General features: G+C 34.8%; 1 protein-coding gene across 1 annotated transcript in view; it reads left to right on the top strand.

Annotated features, from left to right (window-relative positions):
* PKHD1 (PKHD1, fibrocystin/polyductin) overlaps positions 1 to 7730 on the top strand; it is a 492125-nt gene extending 484395 nt beyond the window's left edge. Inside the window, exon 61 of the mRNA XM_027840287.1 lies at positions 7702 to 7730. Coding sequence (XP_027696088.1) covers positions 7702 to 7730 — 29 coding nt within the window. The remainder of the gene's footprint in view (positions 1 to 7701) is intronic.
* Positions 7731 to 12095: the final 4365 nt, after the last annotated feature.

The raw sequence follows: 12095 nt of genomic DNA, 5'->3' as shown, positions 1-12095 counted from the left end.
GTCAAAATGGGTACATGATTTAAACATAAAGAGTTAAATAAGCAAATTAAGAGAACACGTAAATTTTACATATGGGATCTATGGATAAGGGAAGAATTTATGACTAAACAAGACATAGAAAGGATCACAGGAAGTAAAATGAATAATTTTGTTTACATTAAATTTAAAAGTTTTTGCACAAAGAAAACCAATACATCCAAGATTAGAAGGAAAGCAGGAAACTAGGGAAAAATATAGCAAGTTTCTCTGACAAAGGCCTCATTCCTCAAATATATATAAGGAACTGAGTCAAATGTATAAAAATACAAGTCATTCCCCAGTTGACAAATAGTTAAAGGATATGACCATGCAATTTTCAGAAGAAGGAATCAAAGCTATCTATAGCCAAAAATGAAAAAAAAAATGTGCTGCTAAATTACTAGTGATTAGAAAAATGCAAATTAAAACAACTCTGAGATACCACCTCACACCTATTAGATTGGCTAGCATGATAGAAAAAGAAAATGAAAAATGTTGGAGGGTATGTGAAAAAATAGGAATAACAATGTACTAAAGTCACATAATTTCTCAGTGCAACTCTCTAAGATTATTATTTACAAAGAAAAGTTTGAATCTTCATTGGGAGAGGTAGTTTCCTCAACCTAGAATTCCCTCCATCAGTGAATTCACAGGTCTAGTCCTTATCCCCTATCTCTATCCAAATTGAAATCCACTTTGGTTGGATCACTTCACAGTTCCACCAATAACACACCACAATGACATTTTCCCCATTGCTACTCTAACACTGTCCTGATTGTTTTTTCTTCTTTGCCTATGAAGTTAAACCTCAGAGTTGTAATAATTGTATGTCTCTTACTATTAGTGGTTTGTTTTGGAACATATTTTTATGTAGTTTTTCATCATTTGTAATTTTTATTTTAATAATTATTTGTTCCTGTTCTTTGACCTCTCACTTATCAGGGAATAGCAATTTACGTGATAAATTTATATCATTTTCTATGTTTTGGAAATCAGACTTTTACTGGTGACATCTGATGAAAATATTTCTTTCATATTCTACAACATCTATCATTCTCTCTTCACTGACCTTTCTTGTACAAAAGCTATTTATTTTTATTTTTTGCAGTTACAATTGTTTATATCAATAATTTATATAATCTCCTCTAACTTTTGCTTAAAAATTCTTTCCCAGGGCAGCTAGGTGGCACAGTAGATAGAGCTCCAGCTTTGGAGTCAGGAGGATGTGAGTTCAAATCCAGTTTTGGACACATGACACTTACTAGCTGTGTGAACCTGGGCAAGTCACTTAACCCTGTTTGCCTCACCAAAAAGCAAAAAAAAAAAAAAATTCTATCCCTACCTAAAGTTGTAAAAAGTCTCTGATCTCATTTCTTTATAATTTTTTCTTACTAATGGCATGGCCTTTTACATTTAACTAACATACAGATTTTGAATTTTACTATGGTATACGGTATGAGATATTGGCTTAATATCAATTCTTTTTGTCAAAATCTGAGTGCTTCCTGTAGTAATTTGTATTCTGTATTAGTAAAACTGTTTTTCATCACTCCTTTTTTCTTGCTCATTTAGTCTGTTCTTTTTTCTCTTTATTTTTTGTGCAGCACTAAATAGTTTTGATGATAACTGTTCTTTGTAGCAGAGTTTGAAGGCCTTTTAATTCATGTTCTTTTAAAATTTTCTTTGAAAGTCCAGACATTTTGTTCTTCCAAGTGAACTATAATATTAATTTGTCTGGTTCTTAAAAGAACCTCAACAGAGATGTGATAGGTATAGTACTAGATCTATGACTTCATTTAAGAAGTATTATTTATATTATTTTGGTATGGCCCAAACATGAACAGCGACTATCTCTCTAAATATTTGTTTCCTTCATTTCTACAAAGTGTTTCACCTTTAAAAAAAAAAGATTTCTATTTTTTCTTAGTATAGTATCAAAATGTTGATGACTTAATTTACTATATATTTATTTTTTCATTGATCATATCTCTTTTCCACATCCCTCTCTCCCAGCTCTGAACACTGGAGAAAACAAAGATAAAGAAAAACACAAAACTCTTATAACAAATGTGCATAGTCAAGCAAAACAAATTCATACCTGACTGTGCCCAAAATTGTGTTTCTCTTTCTAAGTATTTAGTCTATTACCTCTCTGTCAGTAGGTTGGTAGCATTTCTTCATAATTGTTACTCTGGCATCATGGTTGATCATTGCATTGATTAGAGTTCTTAAGTCTTTTAATATTGTTCATTTTTAGAATGTTTTTGTTTTAGTATGTGAATTGTTCTGATTCTTCTTGTTTCACTCTGCATCAGTTCATTCAGGTATTCACAAATTTCTCTGAAGCTGATCCTTTCATCATTTCTTGTTGTACAATAGTATTGGCATTCCTCTCCTCTCTTTTCCTCTCCTCTACCTCTCTCTCCTCTTCTCTCTCTTTCTTTCCCCTTCTCTGTGTCTGTCTCTCTATCTATATCTCTGTGTCTCTGTCTCTGCCTCTGTCTCTCTGTCTTTGTCTCTGTCTCTCTGTCTCTTTGTGTGTGTGTGTGTGTGTCTCTATGTTTCCCCTTTTGCTTTTCCTCTTTTTAAACCAGTACCAGATCATTTTGATGATGAATGCTTTGTAGAATAGTTTGAGATCTGGTAAGACAATTCCCTCATCCTGTCCAATTCTTTTCATTATTTTTTCTTGATATTCTTGACTGTTTACCCCTTTACATGAATTTCATTATTATTTTCCCTTCATTTCTCTAAAGTAACCCATTGGTTTGGTTGGTATAACACCGAATAAGTAAATTTATTTAGGAATTATCGCCATTTTCTTGTATGGCCTTGCCCTCCCCATGAGTACTTACTATTTCTCTAGTAATTTAGGTCTGTTTTTATATGTTTAAAAGGCGTTTTGTAAATTTATTTTGTTTGTGTAATTTATGTCTATATTTTGGTAGGTAGACTTCTAAGTATTTTATACATTCTGTAGTTATTTTAAAATGGAATTTCTCCTTTCTATATCTTCCTGATTTTTTAAAATAAAACACAGTAATGCTGATGATTTATATGTGTCATTGTTTATAATTGTCTCCTCGAAAATTTTTCTTCACTTGACTTCTGTGATTGTATATAGAGTGAGACAGTATAAAGAAGACCTAGGTTTTGTTCTAATTTATCTAATAATCTACTAACTACTACTATGCTATTAACTTTCTTCCTTAGCTCCTGCTCTTGGAATCACTCTTGGTTTCCTTGAGGACAACTCAAATATCACATCTTTTGAGAAGTGTTCTTTTGTCCCACCCAGCTGCCAGTATCTTTCCCTCTAAGGTTAACTTGTGTCTACTCTGTATACTTCCGGTGTGTATCTATTTATTTACATGTTATTCCTCATTTGAATATAAGCTCCTTGAGAGCAGGGCTGCTTTTCTTTTTTCTTTATATACTTAGTACCTAGCACATATTAAATGCTTAATAAATTCTTGTTGATTAACTGGTCTTTGAGCCTCAGTGTCCGTATAGATAAAATGATAGATAAAAATAGATAAACTAATCTCCAAGGTCTCTTTCAGTTCTAAAATTCTGTGTTTCTTCTCATCAATGTCCTCTTCCAGTTGTATCTTCTTCCTTCCATCTTATAACTGCAGCCAGTCCTCTACTATTCACTCTGTGTCTCCTGACTCATTTCTCCCCATGTTTCCTTTTCTTAACAGAGCTCATTCATTCTTATTTCAATGTTGATGACAAACAAATCCACAGCAGTAACTCTGATTTCTCAGTTGAACTCTAACTGCTGAGAAGACATTATCAGTGAGTTCTGCCATTACCTCAGAATCAGCATGCCTAAATCCAAACTTATTTGCCCCTAATAAAAAACTGACTTATTTTTCTTTTCACTCCTCAGTTTTTGTCAATAGAATCACCACTCTCCTAGACTTTCAGACTCAAAAATTTTGCCATCTTTGGTTCCTTCCTCTCTTTGCTCTTGCAAATTTATTCAATCAACAAATCATGTTGATCCAACCTTTATTGTAACTGTCATCACCTCAATGCTGAACTGTTTCAATAGGATTGTTGTTCAATCTCTCTGCCTCTCCTTCAATTTATCTGAATTCTGCCAGCAGACAAATCTTCCAAAAATGGCACTCTGATAATTCCAGCTTCCTCCACAAGAACATACAAGGGTTACCTGTTGTCAACTGTGTCAAATGTATACATATTATTCTAATCTGACTCCCCTTTTCCTAGATAGCTCTCACAAATGCAAACCCTCTGTTCTTGTAAAACTCAGTCTATTATATTTCCCACATGCTTCAAGTTCATTCTTGGCACTTTGATTTCCTCTTTATGTTTTCCTTTTCTTTCCCCTCTTCCTTCCCCTCATCCTATTTCTATTTGCAAGTGCTAATCTGAAAATTTTGTTCCAAAAAGAAAGGTTCTTTTATGCCTTAAAAAATATTAGAGGCAAGTTTTTGGATTTTTTTTTCAGTAAGCACCTATGGCATGTCACTCAAGGCAATACTCTAATCTAATGAATCTTCAAAGTCTATCTTCTGCTCTCTCTGATTTTATTACTTCATTTCAATTCAATTCAATTAAACAAATCTTGGTTGATCACTTAGTATGTGCAAAGTTACTTTGATACCTTAATGGCTCTGTAATCTCATCAATAAGGGTACTCTCTCCAATTGTTCAGATCACAATCCATTTGTACCTGCTCATTCTGTGCTACTTTTGTCCACATTCTTCAATAAAACTTCTACCCCTTGTGCTTGGGGGTTTCCTCTAGAACTAGATCCCTTGACATTTTATAGATATCATTGAAACGTACAAGGCTGTCTATTGATTATCTCACGATCTTGATCCAGACCCACTTATCTCCTTTTCCAGTCATACATCTTTTTGAGGATATCCTTTCTAGCACTATCCTAGTGCAGTTATTCTTTGATAATATTCTGCAACTTACTCATATTTACTGTGCATTATTCCCTTGCCTTGTGGGTATTCTGAAAATTTAATGCTTGATAGGGCATTCCATGATATGGAACCATAGAGCATCCCTGGAAGATAATGGATGTTAGAAAGATTGTCATTTTTTTTTTCCATTAGAAGGTGACTCCTGGGAAATTCGCTGTTGGTGATCATATTCTGAAGTTTAACCTTCATTTGCATCAGCAAGTGTTGTTGGAAGGTATTAGGAAAGTAGAAATGCAAAATCTGTAATATGTAAATTGTCCTTTGTTAGACAGAGCTGCTGCTTAATAGTCTCTGTTTGGTCTGAAGCATGAGAGTTCACTTGCCTTCTGATCCAGCTTCCCAAAGTACAGATTGCCCTTAAAATTTGGTTCTCTAGGTAATTCATGGATAATTAGTACATCCCTAGATGACATGCTTCTTCAGCAGCTGGAGCTCAATAATAGCACTTATTATTTGATAACCATCTGATTCTTTAGCCCCAAAGTTACCAATAGACATCCCACCCTAAAACTTTGCTGTTAACCCAGCACCTGCTGCTCACTGCCCCATAGGGCCATTCTGAGGTTGAAGTGATGATGTTCAGATAGCTGGATTGAGTTATGGCATGCCATGAATGAACCATGTGGAATGTGTTTTTGCTATGGATTCCCATGATTGAAGGCAGATGTTATATCCCCTGAAGTTCACCTTCCCTGACTCTTTGTAGTACAAGATGTCCTATGATATGATACAGAGCTAGTTAGAGAAAATTATTTTCAGGATTCTAATATCCTTTATCCATGAGACCTGATCAGACTAACAGAATCATAATAAGATCATGATGGATTGTATTCTGGTGATATTATATTTCTAGAGTGATGCATATCTGTGACCTTTCCATGCCATTTTCATGTGTTACCCTGCAAAGATTGAATAACAACATGGCTTCACTTCATTAATTGTAGAAGATGTCAGAGTCCTATTCAGTTGAATGATATGAACAACCCATATCACGGAATAAGAAGCCTTAAGTTGTTAAAGGACTTCTGGAAGCAGCCAAACTTGCTGAGTAGCCACCAGAGCTGGTCTCAGTGATATTAGTGAATAGAGCATAAAAATAGGGATTCTGCTTCCCTCCCCTTTCTTTGATCTGATATACAGCAAAGGTGAGATTTGCTGTATTGTTCTGTTGATTTTTAAAGTAGCATATTCAGAACCTGGAAATTGGCAATGGAAGGCAGGGAGGTGTTGGAGTAGTTAGTTTCCTTCCAATTCAAGTCAATAAGTAGTAAGTGCCCACCACATGTCATGCATGATCTAGATGCTAGGGATACACAGATGAAAAAAATGACATAATCTTTTTCTTCAAGTAACTTATAATAAGAGATATATTTATTCTTTTTTTTTTAGCTAGATCTTTGATTTTATTGGTGCTGGGAACTCCCAATGAGGAAACTTCCCCTACCAATTCAGATCAAGAATTATTGGGCAACTTATACCAAAGAAAAGACGACCCAGAAAGAAAGTGGCCTGTCCTAGGAACAGGCTTACCTAGGAGGCAAGCTCACAGATAGGGATAGGTAGGGAAGATGTGCATCTCCAACCAGATTCCCCAATACGTCAGAGGGTCATCGATGGGCTTCAAAGTCAGCAAGAAGAGGGAACCTGAGGAGCAGGAATCAACACTTGAGTATATACATGGAGTTCTGATTCAGCAGACAATTAAAAGAATTTACCACTGCACAGTATCCTGAGTCATCATGCCCTAAAGTAAATATTTAGATATCTGAACATGCTTTGAAGTGGAGTGGAGGATTCCTCTATCACACATGCCCAGAAGCAAGACCATCCCAAGTGTTCATGCACTTGATTGGAATGCTAATTGAGCATGCTTCAAGGGGGCCATACATATTTTTTTAAATCTGTGTAGGATTCTTGGGGTCAGTAGTGGTAATGTTGATAACTTTGAATGTCTTTGGTCATGACTTCCCACCTTTATGCTTCAATCAAATCTTCAATAAATGTCCCTCTTGTCATGAGGAGTAGAAAGGCATTTTTCACTGCTTGATTTCCAGTATTTGATTATCCTGTGGATATTAATTTGACCAAGTGGCAAAAAAGATATTAATGAATACATATATGACTGGAAGAAGAGGGCTGATCATGTGGGAATGAAAGAGAACAAACGAACAGTCCGAGCAATAGCTACATGGAGATCCTACATGAAGAATGTTCAAAGAACCAGAAGAATGGGGTGAATACTCAATGGAGGGTTTTTGGAAAGGCAAGAATTACGCTGGGTGGGAAGTCACTGAATGTTAGTCTGAATGTAAAAGGAGTGCCATCACCGATGAGATCATAGATCCATCAAAGTGTCAAAGTTGCAATTTGTCTAAGCATAAACTTTAAACACAACCTGTTCTAAGGACTCACTCTTAATTTCCAAAGAGTTAATGAGACAAACATTAAGGCATCCCAGGCAGTACATACTCCTGGGACTCTGGTGCCTAGTAACAATGCTTAGTGAGACAAAGGTGAACTTTATTATAAAGCACAATGGAGCTCATTTCCCTTGATTTTATCAGGCATATCTGTGGCCCACCCAAATTGCTGAGTGTTAGCTTGCAAAAAGCTTCAAGGAGGGAACACTGTGCTTTGCAGCAATTAATTTTGCAGAGAAAGCAGTCTGCTTAAAGATGCCTGCAGCACTCACTAAAATGGGGGTTGTTTTTCAAGGCCACCGGAGCCGGCCGGCAGTTGGCTAAGGCTGGCTCATCAACAAAACAACAATGTTAAAATATGGGCTTGTGGATTTTGCAAAAGGAGGGACAAAAGGAGTAATGAATTGTTCTCACCTGCTAGGACTGGGTGCAGACTGTAACTGTTTAGCCCCCCAGCACAACCCTGCAAGGGTTAAAATGACAGAGATATTAGTTGGTGACGGGTAAGATTGTTGGTTTGAAGCTCTCGGCAATACACAGACTGTTATTTACCGGACTTGGTCGATTTACTTCTTAATGCAATAATGACCTGTGAAATGAAACGTGAGCTAGACAATTGTTCCTCATTGTTTCCAGTAAAACATCTTTTCATACCCCATTAAACCACCATTAATTCCATATGAAAGAGAGTCACGCACAAGCACCCGATGGTCTCTTTCTTTCTCTTTCCAAATTCCTTGCCCCCACGCATGTTGTGTCTCCCCCTCCTTCCCTTTTCTTCCTCCTCCCCTACCTTTATTTCTGCTCCTCTCGTCTCTCCCTTTTGCTGGCTGCCCCTCTTAACATAACTGCTAATGACTGACATATGGAATATGGACGCAGGGGGTGTGTGGTGAGAAGTGCCTGCGCAGTGCATGCTGGGTGACAGTCACCATTTCCTCCAAAACTGGGGCACAGTTTTGATTGCTGATCATCAGACTGGCTTTTAGCTTGCTTTGGAGATAAAAATAGACATAGAACCAAAAAATGAAAGAAGAATATTTGCTTACATATGAAAGGGTCAGGGTAAATAGTTGTAGGTTAATAAAAAGTCCCGAATGCTTATGGTAACTTCATAGATTTAGTTTACATGCAGTATGCAGTGATGCTATGCTGCTGCTTCTGCTACTGTTACTTCTGCTATTGCTTCCTTGAAGTCTCAGTGCATAAAGATTAGAGTCCTTCTATTTCAATTACTCCTACTATTTATATAAGAGCCTAATTGATGTCAAAAGTATTCTTTTCCTTCTCAAATTTTCCTAATAGCCCTTTGGATCTCTCTTTTGTCCTTTCACTTTCACCTTTTATCATACTTAACTGTGCTATACACATCCACGGTGCACACACCCTTAACTTATTAGGCTGTAAGTTACTTGAGGCATTATGAAAAATTCTCCTGGTTCTGCTCATTTCACTTTGCATGAATTTGTATGGGTCTTCCCAAGTTTTTTCTGAAAGCATCCTGCTCATCATTTCTTATTAGCACAATAGTATTCCATGACAATCACAGATCATAACTTGTTCAGGCATTCCCCATTGATGGACATCCCCTCAGTTTCCAATTTTTTGTTACCACAAAAAAGCTGCTAGAAATATTTTGTTATTGGTATAAATGATTATGTTAATAGTTTTCATTATGTTCCCATCCCTGCATTTCTCGTATAAATTCCACTTGATCAGAAGTATAATCTTTGTAATATATTGTTGAAGTCTCCTACCTGCTATTTTATTTAAGGTTTTTGCGTTCATATTCATTAATGAAATTGGTTTATAATTTTCTTCATCTGTTTTTGCTCTTTCTGTTTTTGATATTAGTACTATATTTGCTTCATAAAAGGAGTTTGGTAGGGCTCATTCTTTGCCTATTATTCCAAATAATTATTTAATATTGGAATTAGTTGATCTTTTAATGTTTGGTAGAATTCACTTGTAAATTCATCTAGTCTTGATGCTTTTTTTTCCTTAAGAAGCTCATTTATGACCTATTCTATTTCTTTTTCTAAAATAGGTTTATTTAGATATTCTATTTCTTCTCCTGTTAATCTTTACAATTTATATTTTTGTAAATATTTTTCCATTTCATTTAAATTATTAAATTTATTGGCATATGAGCAAAATGACTCCATGTAATTGCTTTGATTTAATATTCATTAGTGGTATGTTCACCCTTTTCATTTTTAATAATAGTGATTTGGTTTTCTTCTCTTTTTTTAAATCATATTAATAAATGGTTAATTGATTTTACTGTTTTTTTCCATAAAAACAACCCCTAATCTTATTTATTAATTCAATGGTTTTCTTATGCTTAATTTTATTAATCTGACCTTCAAGTTTTAGAATTTCCAATTTGGTATTTATTTAATTGGGGATTTTTAACTTATTCTTTTTCTAGTTTTTTTTTAAGTTGTATTTCCAATTCATTGGTCTAATCTCTCTCTATTTTATTCATACAAGCATTGAGAGATATAAAATTTCCTCTGGTTACTGCTTTTGCTATATCCCATAGGTTTTGATACGTTGTCTCCTTACTTATATTCTCTTTAACGAAATTATTGTTTGTTTCTATGATTTGTTCTTTAACCCACTCATTCGTTAAGATTAGCTTGTTTAGTCTCCAACTGGCTTTTAATTTGTGTTTCTGTGCTTATTGAATTTAATTTTTATTGCATTGTGATCTGAAAAGGATGCATTTAATATTTCTTTTTCTGAATTTAGTTATAAAGTTTTATGCCTTAATATGTGGTCAGTTTTTGGAAAGGTACCATGTGCCACTGAGAAAAAGGTATATTCCTTTCTATTCTCATTCAATTCTCTCTGATATCTATCATATCTAGCTTATTTAAGATCGTATTCACCTTCTTGACTTCTTTCTTACTTAGTTTTTTGTTAGATTTGTCTAGTTCTGAGAGGGAAAGGTTAAAGTCTCCCATTATCATAGTTTTACTATTTCCTTATCTATTTCCACTTGTAACTCATTTAACTTTTCCTTTAAAAATTTAGATGCTAAAGCATTTGGTACATATATGTTTACTAAAGATATTGTTTCATTGTCTATGATACCTTTTATCATAATGTAGTTTCCCTGTTTATCTCCTTTAATTAAATCCATTTTAGCTTTAACTTTTCTGAGATCATGATTGCTACCTCTGCTTTTTTTAAACATCATCTGATGCATAATAAATTCTACTTCAGCCCTTTATTTTAACTCTGTGCATATCCCTTATGTTTAAATACTTTTTGTAAACACCATATTGTCAGGTTCTGATTTTTAATCCATTCTATTATCCATTTCTGTTTTAAAGGTAAGTTCATCTCATTCACATTCAAAGTTATAATTATAAGTTGTGTATTTCTCTCCATCCTATTTTCCTCAATATTTGTCTTTCTCACCCTCTGTTTTTACTCTATTCCCTCCTCACACATCTAATTTACTTCTAGCCACTACCTCCCTAATCCTCACCCTTTTAAAGTATCCCTCCCTTATCCTCACCCCTTGCCCTCCTGTTCCTTAATTTACCCACTCCTCTGTGTTCCTCCTTTATTCTCTCCTTTCACTCTCCTACTTACCCTCCTATTTCTTTACAAATTTAGAAGACTTTTATACCCTTCTAGATATATATGTTATTTCCTCTTTTGTTATCCTGAGTGTAGCTGTACAGTATTTAATTTTTTTTCCTGTTGCTTATAGTATTTTCTTCTTAACCTGGGAACTTTGAAACTTGACCATAATATTCCTGAAAGTTTTCATCTTAGAAACTCTTTGAGGTGGTAATTGATAGATTTTTTTTTCTATTTCAATTTTACCCTTCTCATTCTATTACTTAGGGCAATTTTCCTTAATAATTCTTATACTATCATATCTAGACCCTTTTTTGAAAATTATGACTTTCAAGTAGTCCAATGATTCTTCTATTGCTCTCCTCAATCTGTTCTCCAGATCAGTTGTTTTTCTAATGAGATATTTCACACTTTTATATTTTTTCATTCTTTTTATTTTATTTTGTTATCATTGGGTTCCCCTTGCCTAATTCTGTTTTTTTAAGGACTTTTTTTTCTCCTTAAAAATTTGGATCTCTTTTTTCCAATTGGTTGAATTTTTTCACAATTTTCTTGATTTTCTTGGATTACTCTTATTTCCTCCCGAATTTTCACTCAATCTCTCTCATTTGATTTTTAGTTTTTTTAAAACTCTTTCAAGAACTCTTTTGGAGGGTTTGTGACCATTTGACATTTTTCTTTGAAATAGGAATGGTTTTTTGTTTGTTTGTTTTAGTTTCACTATATTTTTCTGAATATGAACCAAATCTTCTCTGTCCACATAGTAGTTATCTATGGTTGGGTTCTTTCTCCTTTGTTACTCATTATTGTTTTTCTTAGTGGCTTATTATTATTGTCAGGTTCTAGTCCCCAGGTGTGGGGGATAATGCCTCAGGCTTCAGGTTTCATGTAGCATTGTGTTCTAAGCTCTGTCTGGGAGTTCAACTTCTGGCATTCCTCTGCACTCCTGAACCATAGCTAGGGCCCATGGTCAGAAGATCACTGCAAATATTCTTGCTCCCTGCAGTCCCTCTTCCTAGCTGCAAACTTCAGTTTACCCCTCTGCCCTGGAACCAAACCAAAACCAGGGATTTGTCTCTCCTGCAAGTGCCC

Source organism: Vombatus ursinus, unplaced genomic scaffold (assembly GCF_900497805.2).
Source record: "Vombatus ursinus unplaced genomic scaffold, bare-nosed wombat genome assembly UNPS02004698.1, whole genome shotgun sequence".
Taxonomy (NCBI): Eukaryota; Metazoa; Chordata; class Mammalia; order Diprotodontia; family Vombatidae; genus Vombatus; species Vombatus ursinus.
This window is presented reverse-complemented; position numbering and strand designations above follow the sequence as displayed.